The sequence below is a fragment of the Oncorhynchus masou genome, chromosome 30 (assembly GCF_036934945.1).
Source record: "Oncorhynchus masou masou isolate Uvic2021 chromosome 30, UVic_Omas_1.1, whole genome shotgun sequence".
In the NCBI taxonomy this organism is placed as follows: domain Eukaryota; kingdom Metazoa; phylum Chordata; class Actinopteri; order Salmoniformes; family Salmonidae; genus Oncorhynchus; species Oncorhynchus masou.
In genome coordinates, this window is record NC_088241.1 from 42094199 (window position 1) to 42111651 (window position 17453).

At 42.5% G+C, this 17453-nt stretch overlaps 1 protein-coding gene across 1 annotated transcript in view; it reads left to right on the forward strand.

The window, feature by feature from the left end:
* LOC135522622 (enhancer of polycomb homolog 1-like) overlaps nucleotides 1-17453 on the forward strand; it is a 51594-nt gene that overhangs the window by 18314 nt on the left and 15827 nt on the right. The window contains exons 3-10 of the mRNA XM_064949060.1: nucleotides 346-491; nucleotides 748-954; nucleotides 1174-1322; nucleotides 2955-3111; nucleotides 4397-4555; nucleotides 4829-4918; nucleotides 5218-5366; nucleotides 8757-9178. Of these exons, the coding sequence (XP_064805132.1) occupies nucleotides 346-491; nucleotides 748-954; nucleotides 1174-1322; nucleotides 2955-3111; nucleotides 4397-4555; nucleotides 4829-4918; nucleotides 5218-5366; nucleotides 8757-9178 (1479 nt within the window). The remainder of the gene's footprint in view (nucleotides 1-345; nucleotides 492-747; nucleotides 955-1173; nucleotides 1323-2954; nucleotides 3112-4396; nucleotides 4556-4828; nucleotides 4919-5217; nucleotides 5367-8756; nucleotides 9179-17453) is intronic.

The following is a 17453-nucleotide window of genomic DNA, read 5'->3' on the forward strand; positions in this document are numbered from 1 at the left end:
GACCCCCTCTCAGCCCCAGTTTACAAACACTCCTGTCTGCATTGTTTTTTTTAAAGGACTTTCATGTAGAACCAGATATGCAAAGGGATGATGGCAGGCTTTTTGCAAGCTTAGCGTATTTCTGGAGTTGGCAGCATTACCCTGCTGATTGTGGGCAAAAAATAGAGATGTGTTTTTATCAGAATTCCCATTTATCATCTTTCTGTAACACCTATTCACTATAAAGTACACTACTTTTGACCAGGGCCCTTAGCTCTATATAGGGTGCCATTTGGCAAGCACTCTAAAAGTACTGCAAAGTGTTGTTGGCGTTATTTCTTACTTCAACCCGGTTCTCTATCACAGCTTTCAGTTTGGATACAGAGCAGCCGGACTACGACCTGGATTCAGAGGACGAGGCATTTGTGAATAAGCTGAAGAAGAAGATGGAGATCACCTCTCTGCAATTTGAGGAGATGATTGACCGGCTGGAGAAAGGCAGTGGCACACAGGTACTTTAACCACACCACAATGGTCAAGGCATTTCTTAGGCCAGTGTTAGGACATAGGCCAGTGTTTCTCAAACCTCTCCTTGTGTACCCCAAGCCGTTCTGCCTATTTGGTCAAATAAGTGGAATGGCTAGGGGTCATTAAGGAGAAGTTTGGGAAGCACTTTTGTCGGCTGTAGGTGTTCATGATTAGTCTAGGTGGTTTATTGAGTACTAGGAAGAACCGTGTGACTAAATGTGTGTTGCCTCCTCTCATCAGCTGGTGAGCCTGCAGGAGGCCAAGCTGCTGCTGAAGGAGGATGACGAGCTGATCAAGGAGGTGTTTGACTACTGGACGAGGAAGCGGAAAAACTGTAAGAGTAGCTCACTCATCCCCACTGTGAAGCAGGAGAAGAGAGACGGATCCAGCACCTCAGACCCCTACGTGGCCTTCCGCAGGAGGACTGAGAAGATGCAGACCAGAAAGGTGAGGTTTGGAGGCCAGTTCCCACAACAGGGTCTTTAAAGACAATGCCATCACCCAGACACAATTCTGGACTTAGCTGTAACCTAGAGCTAGTTTCCTAGGGCCTGCATTGGGCATACATTTTAGTTCAAGAAATCTGGGTCCAGGAAACTGGCCTACAAAGTGTAGTAAGGAGAGAATCTTGTTTACTTACATGTGCCTCCGTAAATCGATCTTTAGAACCGTAAGAACGACGAGGCTGGGTATGAGAAGATGCTGAAGCTGCGGAGGGACCTGAGCCGAGCCGTGACCATCCTGGAGATGATCAAGAGGAGGGAGAAGAGCAAGCGGGAGCTGCTACACCTCACCCTGGAGATCGTAGAGAAGAGGTGAGAAATGCCTTCAAAGCTTGTTTTTTCCCCTCTGGTTTCTCGCTGGGTTTTGGACCTTTAACAACTTTATTTGTCTCAGTTGCTAACTAGGCTTTAGAATGCTATTTGCTGTGGGTATAAATGATTGGTCCCCCAAATCAAAGAAACAGTTGCTTTCTCTGTGATTGCAGGTTAATGACTGTCTGCAGCTGTTAGTTTTCAGGCTGATTACACACCTGCCATTTTGGTTCTGTGAATTGGGTACTAGCCTGTGGGTTTAAACCTACTGTTTGTTAACCCAAGGAGCCTCCTTTGGGAGTCAAGGCAGGCTGGGGATGCATCCCAAATTGCACCCTATTCCCAATATAGTACACGATGGGCTCCGGTCAAAAGTTGTACACTATAATAGGGCAGTGATCATCAACTAAATTCAGCTGCGGGTCGATTTTCTTTTGAGTGGATGGTCAGGGGGTCGGAACATAATTACAAATAATTGGTGGACTGAAAATTGACCGCAAGAAGTTAAAACGGATATAATATTTGACTAAAACGTAATTATTTCAAACCTTGCTTACATTTGTAAATAATCACATATCTATTTTATGTGTGGGAATACTTAAGAACAAATTTCCAAAATTAAAATAACTTTTTTGTCATGTCTTTTGCTCGGCAAACTTGGGATGCCAAATAAAATCACCTGCGGGCTCAAGTTGGGGAACCCTGATGTAGGAAAGAGTGCCATTTGGGACAAATCCTGTATGATGGGTATTAGCAGAGTTGACCAAGGCCATGTATTTATTTTTATGGAGTCAGGCTTTGCTGCTCATGTTAATTGGGGGCATCATTCAGTGCTCTTTTTTTTTTGCATGCATTATCAATTAGAATTTAGAATTCACCTTATTTGTGCAGTAAGGTCAAAGCAATGAGCTCATTCACTTTTACTCAATACACTGGCCATAAAAAAATGGTTTTGTCAATACATAATAGAATAAGCTGGGCTTATTGTTGGTTAGTTGCATTTATCTCTTAATTTGTTTTGTTGGGGCTTGCTGTCCCTTTGTTGGGGCACATTGTGTCCCAAATAGCACCCTATACCCTGCAAAGTGCACTACTTTTTACCAGGGCCCTATGGACCTGATCAAAAGTAGTGCACAATGCAGGTTGCCATTTGGGAATCGCATTTCCAAACATGACAAATCAGAATGGGATAGATTCCATCTGAAAGTAGATGTCACTGCAAGTTTAGATTTTCCTTCTTTCCTTGAGTGCTTTTGATTTGTAGTGACATTTCAATTTCCGCCTGTTATCAGCCTGCCCTGCGCTAGAGTCTGCATCCTGATGGTTTTATTTTTACTCACACAGTTGGATTGGCGTATTGTTCTATGATGGAAGATGTTTTGCCCTTGTACAGCAGAGACCCAGGTGGCCAACTTCCTTCACTACTTTTCGCAGTATTTTCTCTGATTTTAGAAATGGTGTCACCTGCTCACATCCAGTAACTTGCCTGTGCAAAGTACAAAAAGTACTTATGAAAGACTCATGGTTAGGCAGCACACTGCTGAATGCTCCTGCAGTTTAATTGTGCAACGTTTTGACCTAAAGGTATTTCTCCAATAACCCTCACCACCTCTTCCTCTGTGTCCTCCCTAGGAACGGCATGCCTGACTACGGTAGTGAAGTTATGGCAGAGGCCCTGGCCCAGAGGGCCCTGGTAAAGCCCGTCTACACGATACCCATCATTCCCCTCTCCAACAGCAACCAGTACCGCCACCAAGACCACATGGACATGAAGGAGTACAAAACTAAAGTAAGAAACACATATCAAATCACATTTTATTTGTCACATACGCTTAATACAACAGTTGTAGACCTTAATGTGAAATGCTTACTTACAAGCCCTTAACCAGAAATGGAGTTAGTAAAATATTTACTAAATAAACAAAAATCAAATCAATCTAAAAGTAACACAATACATTTACATAACAAGGTTATATACAGGGGTACCGGTACCGAGTCAATGGACAGGTTAGTTAAGGTAATTAGCTGTTGTATTGATAAGGTGATGGGACACCATTATGGTAGCTTCAAGAACGTCTTTACTAAGATAACACCGGATATGTTACACAGCATTATGGGTACTGTAGTAAATCATGCTACAGCTTTCGTGACTTATTTAGCTAGCACTACTAAGGGTGCCATTGGGGGGGACAGCTCCTTCTCATTATGACTATTGAGCAGTCAATCAACGCTGGGCGATGAGTGACTCTCCTACTGTTTATCCCCACCCTCATCTATTGATGTAACTGTGTCCCTCCGCACTCCTTGTCCACACCCCACTTTGCTTTCATTCCTTCCATTGATTTAACTGATGCCCCCTGTACTGTAGCCTTACTCCCCTACCTCTTCCCTGCTTGTGCTTCTAGTTCAGACAATGCAGTAATATCCAACAACCTAACAATTTCACAACAATTACCGTATACACACAAGTGTAAAGGAATGAATAAGAATATGTACATAAAAAGATATATGAATTAGTGATGGTATAGAATGGCAAAGGCAAGACTAACCTCTACTAGTGGTATGGAGGAGTGTGTTCAGTCAGGGAGGGGTTGAGGTGCGGGGTCTGCTCTTTGGGAAGGCAGGGAGGGGTGGAGTGTGTTGTGGTCAGTGGGTTGGGGGGGTGGGGGGGGGCGGCGGCACAATCTGTCTGGGCAGAAGCATCTGGTGCATGCCTCCGTGCCTTGCCTCTCATCTGCATACCAATGACTCACTGTTCTGTTTCTGAATGGCACCACCTCCATATGAAATGCTACAGGGCTCGGAATACCTTTTTGTAGCACAGCCTCTCTATCCTTCATAGGACTTGCTATATATGTTTGTTCATTTATTGAATAGGACAGAGGTAGAGAGGAAATATGGAGGATGGAGTGTGTTGAAATAGCAGTGGGACGGATTCAAACCCTGCTGCAGCGGTATATGTGACCTGGAGGCAGCGGCTTCGACCGCGAGACCAACCTAGGCACACTCTGAATCCCTTTGATAATGTAGACCCCTGTGTAACAGTTTTCCTTTTCTGCTCCTCCTCATTCCAGCCGGAGAAGACGGAGGTGGTCAGAACGAAGAGGAAGTACGAGAAGAAGCCTAAAATCCCTCCTCTCTCTGCACCCCAACACTCTGGCCCCTCTGTGTTCAACCCCAAGGACCTCAATCAGTATGACTTCCCCAGCTCTGATGACGAACCCTTCTCACAGGTAAACTCATAACGCCGGTGGTGATGAAGTCTGCGTCGTAAATGGTACCCTATTTAGTGCACCGCTTCATGGGCCCTGGTCAGAAGTAGTGCAACTGTATAGGAAATAGGGTGCCATTTGGGGTGCAGATAATGATGGTGGTGATGTTTATCGGTCTATTTGTTGTAGCAGTTGGATATGTGATTGCAATCATGGCTGTTGTCTTGAGTAGCCAGCCCCATTTGTTATTGTCTCTGGCTCTTATTGTAACTCCCCCCCCCCATGTTTGTTTAGATCCATTCAGGTTCCTCGGAGGCAGAGGAGGAGAATGACCCAGATGGCTGCTTTGCGTTCCGGAGGAAGGCCGGCTGTCAGTACTACGCTGTGAGTAGAGTAGCTGCCTGCGCTCCTGTGACTCCGCTGCTCTATTTATAGCCCATACGCTGCTCTTTCGGCCAGCCACACACACACACACAGCCAGGGCTGCCGCTTTTTTCTCTTCCACGCTCTGCTGACCACATCAACGCCTTACTGACGGAGCCTTCCCGCTTTGTCTCTTCTCTCTCTCCTCCCTCCCCTCTCTTCACCCTTTTTCTATTTTCTTCTCTCTATTGCTCTCTCTCCCCCATTCTATCTTGCCATCTCCCTCGCACTCTCTCTCTGTCCCTCTCTCCCTCCCTCAGTCTCGTCTGGACCAGAGTGGTAACTGGCCGTGGGTCAGCCCCTCTGGGGGCGGTTTGGGCGACCCTCACTTCCGTTACTGCCTCACGTCCCTGACGGTGCCCCGGCGCTGCATAGGGTTGGCAAGGCGACGCACGGGCAGAGGGGGCAGGTGAGTTCAGACGCCCTTACCGCTGCCTAGGGTTGTGTCCCAAATGACACCCTATTCCCTATGTAACTCACTACTTTTGGGCTCTGGTCAATAGGAAATAGGGTGCCGTTTGGGACACATCCCAAATTTCGCCTTGAGGCTCTACTAGCCTGTTGTAGTAGCTGTTCATTTGACAGGGGATCCTATTTCTGTGCTGGATGTCATTGAGGAGATTAAGTTGGCAAGTGGTGACAGTTTCTGACACACTCACTGCAACACGCACACAAAGATTGGAAAGAACTATCAGGTCTTTGAGGAAGGCTAGAACTATACTACTCTCATAGTGTGACATGCAATTACAGCTGCAACATCTTATCTTGCTTATACCACCTGCCCGGGGCTCTGAATTCAAGGTCTTCATGGACCTAAAAAGTTGGGCTGTTCTGAAATGGACCTGGGGCTTTCCCATCCGGACCCAATATGCGTAAAAAATGTTTTAATTCCGAACACACCCAAGAATAACTAGACCCGGTACGTAGAGACCTGAATGGATCCTGACCCTGTCCGATCTGAGGGAAACAGCAGAAAATGTATATATATTTTTAAGCTACTTAATAAATAGAGCTGATAACGCGCGAGGTAGAGAGAGGTACCGCTCTAGCAGGGACAGTGCTGTGTGTGTGTGTGTGTGTGTGTGTGTGTGTGTGTGAGCGAGTGACATGGGGAGGAAGGAGGGAGAGATGAGCAACCAACCAAGCCGACTCGCTCTACACTAGATAGTTTATTGAAAACATGGATACATTTGCACAATTAGCACTTCTTGTCTCTCAAATGCATTGTTACAGTTGTTGGTTAGCTACCTAGTACATTTGGGCCATATTAGCATAGACATGGCATCAGTCAAAATAAGGTATCATTAACAAAATACAACAAGCTGAAATGATTCCCCACATGGAAGCTTCTTGTCATTGTTGCTCGCTATTTGACCGTTATGAATAATAAAGCACACCTTCCGGCCACATAGATGCGTGCGCATGATTTTCGTAACATTGTCAGTCAACCTGTCTATTGCCGCTTTGATGATTTATGATTGGCAAGCAAGCTACATGTGCCACTTGTGAAAAGCAGGAGCATAAATTATACAATTTATTTCTCTCTCTACTGCAGCAGTCGTTTGGATCTGGATCTGTACAGGCCTTTCCGGACAAGTCAGTTAAAATTACACATCCCCGTGACAATCATATCAGATCTGACCAAGACCTGTTACTAGGGCTGTTGCGGTGACCGTATTACCGCCACACTGGTGGTTATGAGTCAGGAAGGCAGTTGAATTCCACAAGACCGTTTAGTCACAGTAGATAGGCTTCTCCAAGCTCTGCTGCTGGTCGTTAGTAGTCTACCAAACTTGCTAACTGCCTGCTACTCAGCACTCTATTGTCCCTCTAATCACTCGGACATAAATGAAAATGGAATCAAACACTTCATGAGAGCTCATGTTGCTCAACATTTCTATAGGCTATGCAATTGCGTGAGAAAACAGTAATGGCCACGACTAAAAAGAGGATCCCATCAGCTTTCTATAGACTAGGCCTACGCCTACTATTTATTTCTCAATTTTCCTAATATTAAGCACATTGTTTATCTTTACAACATTTACATTTAAGTCATTTAGCAGACGCTCTTATCCAGAGCGACTTACAAATTGGAACAGGAGTATAGCCTACCTGGGTGGCATGAAAGCGTTCTCCATTCGTTATTTAAGTGCATAGATGACGTGTTTTTTTCCCCACTGCCCCTGTTTCGAGACATTCTAAATCAAAACAAATTTGACACATATTATTTAGTATATGTAAAGACCAGATTAAATCAAGAATAGTCTGATGGGTGACTATTACCCTATCACGTGTAAATTATATATTATCACTTGTGAATGATACCCAGAAACTGACTTTTCCCAACACTCTTTGAAATCAGTCGCACACCGCATGTAGCCTAGGCCTATATGTTTTAATAAGGTTTGTATCATAACTAAAATTATCAAATAACTTCTTACAGTTAAGAACATTTTAATTTGCTTTACAAAGGGTTTAGAGCTTAACTGGCATACAGTGGCGTGCGTATTCACCCCTTTGGCATTTTTCCTATTTTGTTGCCTTACAACCTGGAATTAAAATATAATTTTGGGGGTTTGTATCATGTGTAAAACAAAACATGCCTACCACTTTGAAGATGCAAGGTATTTTTTATTGTGAAACAAGCAAGAAATAAGACTCAAAAAAACAGAATCTTGGCACATCTAGCCACTGGAATTTTTGCCCATTCTTCAATCCAAAACTGCTCCAGCTCCTTCAAGTTGGATGGGTTCCACTGGTGTACAGCAATCTCCACAGATTCTCAATTGGATTGAGGTCTGGGCTTTGACTAGGCCATTCCAATACATTTAAATGTTTCCCCTTAAACCACTCAAGTGTTGCTTTAGCAGTATGCGTAGGATCATTTTCCTGCTGGAAGGTGAACCCCCGTCCCAGTCTCAAATCTCTGGAAGACTGAAACAGGTTTCCCTCAAGAATTTCCCTGTATTTAGCGCCATCCATCAAAAACAAAAATATATTTTTATTAAGTTTTGTTCAGTTTTCTTCATACTATAAAATAATTTTAAGTATTGCCACGGAATTCTAAGCAAATCTTGTCTTCTAAATGAACTAGTCTAGCCCACAGCCATTTGGCGTATCCACATTAGGACCTAACTTAGAATACTCTGAGTCCTTATATTCTTCTGAAATAGACCACATTTTCTTCATATCATGCTTCTTTAGACCGGTCTAAAATAAATAATGGATTTATTGTGACGGTGAAGGCTGTATTACATGTATTTATTATACTTCTTTTTTTAATGTAGATGTTCCAACAGCCTACAAACCACTGATGCAGACCACGTGTGGAAACCAGGCGATGCTAAATGTGTTTATGTTAATTACTGGTCAATTACCTTGGGACCGACAGTTATTTGCTTGACAAATCACGTCTGACTAAATTTCATGACCGACACAGCCCTACCTGTGACATCATTTAGAATTCTGGGTCCCGGATCGGGTCTCGGGTATTCGGGTAAAGGTAGATCCGTGAAGACCTCTGCTCTAAATATATCCACGGCCTACTATCTCATGTTGTGTAAACAGGAGTCTGTGGATGTGTCCCAAATGGAACTCTGTTTTCTCTATATACTTTTGACCAAGGCATGTGTTCCCTATATAATGCTCTACTTTTGACCAGGGTTGCTCTATTTTTGACCAGAGCCTTATAGGCCCTGGTCAAAAGCAGTGCACTATATAGGGAATAGGGTGCCATATAGGACTCAGTTTGGTGTTATCGTTGCTGTGATTGTAACGAGTCTCTCTGATTCTGTTTCAGAGTTTTGCTGGACAGAGCGCACACAGATCTGGACAATATTTTCCACAGCCTGGACTCGGACCCCGAGACCGAATCACTTCAAGCCTCATCTCCTCCCACAAGCTCTCCTCTCCGCAGCGCAGCGCCTGCCAGTACCTCAGACACCAATACCTCGGACCGAACCAATGCTCCCAACAACCACCACCCCTCTTCTTCCTCTCCGTCATCTGTGGACCTCAGTGAGATTCTGTTGAACATTAAGTCAGGCCGCTGGAGGCACTTTAGGCCGCGGACGCTATCCCATCACCCCCTGGGTGGTGACATCTCACGCTACAGAGGATTTAGAGGATTTACGCGGAGTACGTCCTTGGGACAGAGCAGGCTCTTGGGGAGTGGAGCTAACGCCCTACCCCGCACTGGCCCAGGAGCTACACCCGTTACTGGTGAGTTGTGCTCCTCCTGCTTTGTGGTTTACGCTAGAATTCAGCTATTGTGGGCAACCTGCCAAGTCCTGCTTGAGAGTACTGAAGGGTGTTTGTTTCTGTCACTTACCACTTCGCTTTACAGGCGCTATACAATGCAGATATAGGTATGGTATGTGCTGTTTCTGAGTACTGGTTTGTTAAGAGTTTGCTGTGCCTCAGTCCTGAATGTAATGTACCCCAGCCCAGTGGCGGAGGAATATCTGCTATTCTGTGTTCCACATAGCACCTTATTCCCTATATAATGTACTACTTAAGTTTTGACCTGGGCCATATCCTCAAAGAATCTATGAGTAGGAGTGCTGTCCCTAGGATAAGTTTTGACTTTTAAATAATAGTTTAAAAGGGCGGACCTGATCCTAGATCAGCACTCCTACTCTGAGATGCTTTGTGGAAATGGACCCATGGCCCATAGGGCACTCGTAAAAATAAAAGTAGTGCACTATAAAGGGAATAGGGCGTCATTTGGGATGTAGTATTCCACCCCCTTGCTTTAGGGCACTATTTTGATGCTCTTGAGGACAGGTATTCTCTTTAGAAATCGGATAAATATATGTGTTTGGCAGGGAGAGGAGGCGTTTGTTTTGACCTAGTCACAGGAGCATTGTTTCTTGAAAAGACCGTTTTTTTTGTTCTGGCAGAGCTATAAAGGTTTAGTGTGAATCAGAATGAGAGAATTGAGCAGGCTTTGAGTGAGTGTGTGTGTGTGTGTGGTATGTGGGGAGGGGTGTAATTGGAAAATGTCTCCATGCATGAAATTGTGAGCTACCATTGTTTAGTGTATGTGCCTGCGTGTGCCTGCAAGAGGGAGGGTGCGAAGGAGAGATAAATGTGCATTTTTAAAGGCTCACTGTTCAGCTATTCTGTATCTGATCCTGATTAGGTATTTAATGGTGTATTTTTCTCCTTCAGAAAGCGACGCCTTTTCTGGCTGTAAACCAAATGAACATTCTTCATTCATACGCTGCTTCCTTATAAGAGTACATTAATTCCTGTTCTCCCAGCTCGGGGAGTCAATTAGAAATGGTGTCGTATAATTAGATTCAGAAGAGGGCCAATGGCTGTCGAGATGAGTCTGCTGCATGCTAAACACTGTCAGGCTTACTGCTCTGGTCGTCATATAGGTATCTCAAGCTAGAGTCTTGGCTTGTTCGAGTTTCGCCTTGATAGTCCTATCCTTCATGCTATGGTGTCTGAAGACTGCAATATGGAGAGCAATAGTAATGGTGTCTTTTTGTAGGCAATAGTGGAGGCTAACTCCGCCATGGCATCGTTGACCAAAGCCTGTGGGGGAAGTACTGCGGTTTTTGTATCAACGCTGAAAATAAGGTCCGTGTTAAACACAGGCTTAGGAGATCTTACATGCTGACTACACCGGCTCATGTTGATTTTGTCTATCCCTCCAGACGCGATCATGACACACAGGTTAAAATACCAAACTCAACTGTGAATCAATTATATAGATTTTGTGGCAGGTCAAAACACAGGGCACATTCATGGACATTTAGCTAGCTAGCTGTTGTCCTGGGAGATAAACATTGGGTTTGTTATTTTACATGACATGCATATTGTCATTTTAGATTGGTCTTTGTAGAATTTTGACCCAGCGTCCTACACAATTGTGTTTCTCTTCTCTGACAGTTAATCCACAGATTAAAAGGTAAACCTAGTTTGTTTTTAGTTATCTTTTATTATTCTCTCGTTTGTCTTTCACGCATCCTGATATCCAATAAGGAAGGAACTTGTGGATCATTTCAAATAGATCAAAGTTCTATTTTAGCGCTTGTTCACGTGTGTGAGCGGTGTAGGTGAAATGATTGAATAACATGTAATATGTAAATCTATTTTGCAACGCTCGCGCACGCCACATCCAATGACGTTTGCATGTTGTATGTTCTATGAAATCATCAACAGATAACATCACATTTTGTGCATTTTTAAGCATTTATTTATTTTGAACAATCATTTAAAGGCTTCATAATTCACGACGGTCTTGTTAACTGACTGCTATTGGCAACTACACTGATCAAAAATATAAACGCAACATGTAAAATGTTGATGCCATGTTTCATGAGCTGAAATAAAATAATCCATCCACCTGAGGTGTGGCATATCAAGAAGCTGATTAAACAGCATCATCATTTTACAGGTTCACTTTTTGCTGTTGACAATAAAAGGCCACTCTAAAATGTGCAGTTTTGTGATACAACACAATGCCACAGATGTCAATGGTTTTGAAGAAGCGTGCAATTGGCATGCTGACTGCAAGAATGTCCACCAGACCGTTTGCCAGAAAATGTCATGTTCGTTTCTCTTCCATGTGCGGCTTCCAACATCGCTTTAGATAATTTGGCATTAGGTCCAACCGGCCTCACAACAGCAGACCGTGTGTAACTTGGACCTCCGCGTCCGGCTTTTTCACCTGCGGGATTGTCTGAAACCAGCCAAATGGACACCTGATGAAACTGGGTGGTTGCACAACCAAATAATTTCTGCACGCTGTCAGAAACCGTCTCAGGGAAGCTCATCTGCGTGCTCGTTGTCCTCACCGGGGTCTTGACCTGACTGCAGTTTGGCGTCATAACTGACTTCAGTGGGCAAATGCTCACCTTTGATGGCCACTAACACGCTGGAGAAGTGTGCTCTTCATGGATGAATCCCGGGTTTCAACTGTACCTGGCAGCGTGTATGGCTATGTGTTTGCCTGCGGTTTGCTGATGTTAAGGTTGTGAACGGCGTGCCCCTTGGTGATTTTGGGAATATGCAATGTGCCGGCATAAACTACGGACAACGAGCACAATTGCATTTTATCGATGGCAATTTGAATGCACAGAGAGAACATGACAAGATCCTGGGGCCCATTGTTGTGCCATTCATCCGCCGCCATCACTTCATGTTTCAGCATAATAATGCACGGCTCCATGTCTTAAGGATCTGTACACAATTCCTGTAAGCTGAAAATGTCCCATATCTTCCATGGCCTGCATAATCACCAGACAGATCACTTATTAAGCATGTTTGGGATGCTCTGGATTAGAGGTTGACCGACACCGATCCCATTTATTGGAGGACCATGAAAGGCTGATAACGATTAATCAGACGGGGGTTTTTTTTTTTTTTTTTTATTATTGTTTTTTTTGTAATAATGACAATTACAACAATACTTAATGAACACTTATTTTAACTTGATACATCAATAAAATACATTTAGCCTCAAAAAAATGAAACATGTTCATTTTGGTTTATCTAAAGTTCCATGTATAGTAGTTGTATCTTTATCAATGTTTATTATGAGTATTTCTGTAAATTAATGTGGCTCTCTGCAAAATCACCGCATGTTTTAGAACTACTGAACGTAACGCGCCAATGTAAACAGATTTTTTTTTAATAAATATGAACTTTATCAAACAAAACATACATGTATTGTGTAACATGAAGTCCTATGAGTGTCATCTCATGAAGATCATCAAAGGTTAGTGATTCATTTTCTCTTTCTGTTTTTTGTGACTCCTCTCTATGGCTGGAAAAATGGCTGTTTTTCTGTGGCTTGGTGGTGACCTAACATAATAATTTGTGGTGCTTTCGCTGTAAATCCTTTTTGAAATCAGACACTGTGGCTATATTAATGAGAATTTTATCTTTAAAATGGTGTAAAATGTTTGAGGAATTTTAATTGAGAGTTTTGTTGTTTTGAATTTGGCACCCAGCACTGTCACTGGCTGTTGCGAGGGGGTCCGCTTGCGGAACGGGGTTCCTAGACAGGGATCCTCTTAGAGATCGGGCTACTTTTTTCAACATTTTGTTAAAATTCGCGCAACATTTCAACGTCCTGCTACTCATGCCAGGAATATAGTATATGCATATGATTAGTATGTGTGGATAGAAGCCACTCAGAAGTTTATAAAACTGGTTAAATCATGGCTGTGACTATAACAGAACGTGTGTTGCGGGCAAAACCCCAAGGAAAACTGATCCCAAAAAAAAAAAATCAATGCGCCAGTTGTCTATGGCAAGGGAAAATAGATGGCTCCCAGTTGACAATTCCTACAGCTTCCACACGATGTCGCCAGTCTTGGCAATTGGGGTGAAGTTATTCCTTGGTGCAATGAAGAAAAGGCACTTCCTGTCATCAGGGCATAACAAAGGCAGTTTTGGTACAGAGAATATCGACCATCATTTCAAGACCTGCTGCTATTGAATACAGATCGCCCCGTGATGAATTAGATCGATTATTAACGTTTACTAACACCTAAAGTTGGATTACAAAAGTAGTTTGAAGTGTTTTGTCAAAGTTTATAGGCAACTTTTTTAATTAAAAAAAATGACGTTGCGTTTTGAAACAGTGTTTTTTCCTGGATCACACAGACTTCATAAATGGACATTTTGGGTATACATGGACCGATTTTAATCGAAAAAAAAGACCCAATTGTGATGTCTATGGGACATATTGGAGTGCCAACAAAGAAGCTCGTCAGAGGTAATGAATGCTTTATATTTTATTTCTGCGTTTTGTATAGCGCCGGCTACGCTAATTATTTTGTTTACGTCCCCTTCAGGTATTTCGGGGTGTTGCATGCTATCAGATAATAGCTTCTCATGCTTTCGCCGAAAAGCATTTTAAAAATCTGACTTGTTGGCTAGATTCACAACGAGTGTAGCTTTAATTGAGTACCCTGCATGTGTGTTTTAATGAAAGTTTGAGTTTTAACGAGTGCTATTAGCATTTGGCGTTGTGCATTTGCATTTCTTGTTGGCAAGGTGAGATGCTAGCGTGTCAGCTTGCTCTAAGAGGTTAAGAACAGTCTTATTTTTAATGATGGCCTTGGAACGGTGGGTTAACTGCCTTGTTCAGGGGCAGAACGACCTTGGTCAGCTCAGGGATTCAATCTTGCAACCTTACAGTTAACTAGTCCAACACTCTAACCACCTGCCTCACATGGAGCCTGCCTGTTATGCGAGTGAGGTAAGTTGCTAGCTAGCAAGCATTAAACTTATCTTGGAAAAAATAATCAATCAATCATAATTACTAGTTATAACTACACAAGGTTGATGATATTACGAGTTTATCTAGCATGTTCTGCATTGCATATAATTGATGCGGTGCGCATTCGCGAAAAAGGACTGTCGTTGCTCCAACATGTACCTAACAATAATCATCAATGCCTTTTTAAAATCAATACAAAGAAGTATATATTTTTTAAACCTGCATATTTAGCTAAAAGAAAGGTTAGCAGGCAATATTAACCAGGTTAAATTGTCACTTCTCCTGCGCTCATTGCACGCAGAGTCAGGGTATATGCAACAGTTTGGGCCGCCGGGCTCATTGCAAACTAATTTGCCAGAATTTTACGTAATTATGACAACATTGAAGGTTGTGCAATGTAACAGCAATATTTAGACTTGTGGATGCCATACGTTAGATAAAATACAGAACGGTTCAATATTTCACTAAAAGAATAAACGTTTTGTTTTCGAAATTATAGTTTCCGGATTCAACCAGATTAATGACCTAAGGCTCGTATTTCTGTGTGTTATAATTAAGTCTATGATTTGATATTTGATAGTGCAGTCTGACTGAGCGATGGCAGGCACCAGCAGGCTCGTAAGCATTCATTCAAAAAGCACTTTTGTGCGTTTCGCCAGCAGCTCTTCGCTGTGCTTCAAGCATTGCGCTGTTTATGACTTCAAGCCTATCAACTCCCGAGATTAGGCTGGTGGAACAGATGTGAAATGGCTAGCTAGTTAGCGGGGTGCGCGCTAATAGTGTTTCAAACGTCACTCGCTCTGAGACTTGGAGTAGATGTTCCCCTTGCTCGAGGGTAGCTGTTGTCTGTGTTCCTGATTCGAGCCCAGGTAGCGGCAAGGAGAGGGATGGAAGCTATACTGTTACACTGGCAATACTAAAGTGCCTATAAGAACATCCAATAGTCAAACGTATATGAAATACAAATTGTTCGAGCCCAGGTAGTGGCAAGGAGAGAAATAATCCATATAATTAGTAAATGTGGATAGAAACTTCAGAGTGTTTTCTAAAACAGTTTGAATGATGTCTGAGTATAACAGAACTCATATGGCAGGCAAAACCTGAGAAATAATTCAACCAGGAAGTGGGAAATCTGAGGTTTGTAGTTTATCAGCTCAGCCCCCATTAAAGATACAGTGGGATATTATTAGTTATGTTTCACTTCCCAAGGCTTCCAATAGATGTCAACGGTATTTAGCACCTGTTTTGGGGATTCTACTCTAAAGGAGGGGCTCATAAGAGCACTTTGAGTGAGTGGTCTGGCAGAGTGCCACGGCCTCGGTCTGGCGCGCTCACGTGAAAGGTAGCTATGCTCCACTTCATTTGTACAGACAAAGGAACTTTGAACTTAATTAAGTGTTATGTTAAAAACACCCTTAAGATTTATTCCATACTTGGTTTGGCACGTTTCTACGGGCTGTAAACTTTCTACGGGCTGGAACTTTTTGTTCGACGCGACCTGAACACGCTTTTGGATTTGTTTACCAAACGCCCTAACAAAAGAAGATATTTGGATATCACTGATGGACATTATCGAACAAATCAAACATTTATGGTGGAACTGGGATTCCTGGTAGTGCATTCTGATGAAGATAACCAAAGGTAGGTGAATATTTAAAATGCTATTTCTGAGTAATGTTGACTACCCAATATGGCGGGTATCTTTTTGGCTGCTTTGTTGTCTAAAGGCTGTACTCAGATTATTTCATTGTTTGCTTTCTCCCGTAAAGTTTTTTTGAAATCTGACACAGCATTTGTATTAACTGACTTACCTATTTAAATCGGCGTCCAAAAATACCCATTTCCGATTGTTATGAAAACTTGAAATTGGCCCTAATTAATCGTCCGTTCCGATTAATCGGTCGTCCTCTACTCTGGATTGACGTGTACGACAGAATGTTCCAGTTCCAGCCAGTGGGACAACATTCCACAGGCCACAACTAACAGCCCGGATCAACTCTATACGAAGCAGATATGTCGTGCTGCATGAGGCAAATTGTTGGTCACACCATATACTGACTGGTTTTCTGATCCAAGCCCCTACCTTTTTTTTAAGGCATCTGTGACCAAGAGATTCATATCTCTATTCCCAGTCATGTGAAGTCCATAGATTAGGGCCTGATTAATTTACTGATTTTCCTTATATGAACACGTGCCAATTTGCTTTGATGGAGTAGACGGTTGGGGACCAGAGCATAATTCTAATAATTTGTAGACTGCAAATTTACCACAACTAAGCCCAAAAATAGATTTTATTTGAAAATAATAATAATTTCATACATTGACAAAATCATGTCTCTTTTTGTGTGGGAAAGAACAGATTTCCTAAATTATTTGCAGCGTTGATCCCAAACCCCCATACACTTTTCGCATAGCGAACAAACCAGAAGTAGACTGCAAACTAATTTACGATTTTAGGACTACAAGCTGGTGAGCTCTATACTTTATAGGAATTTTTACGTTTTAGAATTATGTTTGATGTCAGAAAGCTAACCTTGGTGTGTAGGGATGATCCCATTTAGTCGCTTGGTCAATTGTTTAGTTGTTGGTCAACAGATATCTTTTTGTCGAATGATGCCAAATATATATATATTTTTTAAATGCATGACACACGAGACGCCTGTCTCAGTGGACTAATCCATTGCGGAGGTCGCAGGGATGGCACACCCGTATCACCAGTAGTACATTTACCATTAATTACCATAATTTCTAATCTACAATGTTTGTTTGGTTATGATAATTTCTGTTTATGCATTCAATTTATTATTATTTTTATATTGCAGGCTTACTGTTGTCATTGTTGGAGTGGACAATTTGTTTGCAGCGCACACAACCTAGGCTACACTTGTAAATGGAATGAAATAAAACAAAACTTCCACAAGTTGTCAATTTATTAATTCATTTGTTTGGAGCTCTCCTTTCAATCTTGAGTAAGGACATTCACCTGATTACACATAGAAATAGGCCTAGGCTACCTGGCCTGTGAGTAAATGTAGGCATGTAAATGTGCCCATTTGGGAATCTGATACTATTTCTGATTGTCTTAACTCACCACCACTGTGGAGCTTCTCAAAGTAATTTTTTCTTTGCCTCAAACAGCCAGTAAACAAATGTTTTTACATCCATTGAGAATGATAATAGTTCCTCAACGTAGCCTATTGACTTTGCTATATTGATCTCTGCCTCCCTCTTAAGTCACTTGTTATTTTTAAT